Source organism: Austrofundulus limnaeus, unplaced genomic scaffold (assembly GCF_001266775.1).
Source record: "Austrofundulus limnaeus strain Quisiro unplaced genomic scaffold, Austrofundulus_limnaeus-1.0 Scaffold69, whole genome shotgun sequence".
NCBI classification, from domain to species: Eukaryota; Metazoa; Chordata; class Actinopteri; order Cyprinodontiformes; family Rivulidae; genus Austrofundulus; species Austrofundulus limnaeus.
This window is the reverse complement of record NW_013952471.1, coordinates 1,727,676-1,728,612: the sequence shown is the minus strand read 5'-3', so window position 1 is coordinate 1,728,612 and position 937 is coordinate 1,727,676. Positions and strand designations below refer to the sequence as shown.

Here is a 937-nt window from a genome sequence, read left to right as displayed (position 1 = left end):
GTCTTCAGTCCTGGTCCTGGTGGTTCCTGGTGGTCCACAGTCCTGCACCTTTCAGAACACCTGATTCCAAAAATTAAATCATCCTCTCAGAACACATCAAGTTTAGCAGCAGCCTGTCAATCACTCCATTTCAGTCAGGTACTGTGTGTTGAAGCAGGAAACATCTACGTGCAGGACTGTGGACCACCAGGAACCACCAGGACCAGGACTGAAGACCTTGAAGAGTAATGTGTCTTCTTCAAACATGGTGGTAGTTTGTGCTGCAGCGGTGTCAGGAGTTTCTTCATGTGTCTGAAGCAGTTAAACTCTGCATAGATCTGCTCTGTAACACAAACTAAACCTCCTCTAACAGCACACCTGTCAGAGCTCCGTCTAATTCTGTCTTCTTCTCTCTGCAGCCTTCAAGAAGGAGGACAGCAGCTTTGATGAGGTAGGCTGAAACTCCATTGGCTTCTGTTGGCTGTGACTTCTCTGGCCCAGTTTCAGGGTCAGCCTGAATCTTTCTCATTGCTCTGATGTTGTCAGGAAGGACTGCATTGCAGTGATTTTTTTATTTAATTTTTTCTCCTGCTGGATGGTGTGAGTCCGTGCATGTGATGTGTGTAATTTATTCATGTGTGGAGCACCTGTCCCTCAGGGTCAGTTCCCATCACAGGACTCCTCTGCTCCGCCGACAGAGCCTCCAAAAACCCATTTCTGTGTCAGGAAACTCAGAGTTCTGATCTGGTTCTGTTAAAGGATGTTTAGAGCGACAGTTTATTTGTGAGCTCGTGTTGTGTTTACTGGTCCCATGGGTACAGATGCTGATTTTGGGTGGGGGGGTAGGTTTAGGGTACAGGGGGTCAGGGTTAGGGTATAGAAATGACTGGTAAATGAATGAAAGTCAATGCAATGTCCCCATGAGGATAGAAGAACAAGTGTGTGTGTGTGTGTGTGT

At 47.0% G+C, this 937-nt stretch overlaps 1 protein-coding gene across 1 annotated transcript in view; it reads left to right on the top strand.

Moving 5' to 3' along the window:
• cdk14 (cyclin dependent kinase 14) overlaps positions 1-937 on the top strand; it is a 224,408-nt gene that overhangs the window by 9,197 nt on the left and 214,274 nt on the right. Inside the window, exon 2 of the mRNA XM_014010472.1 lies at positions 399-430. Coding sequence (XP_013865926.1) covers positions 399-430 — 32 coding nt within the window. The remainder of the gene's footprint in view (positions 1-398; positions 431-937) is intronic.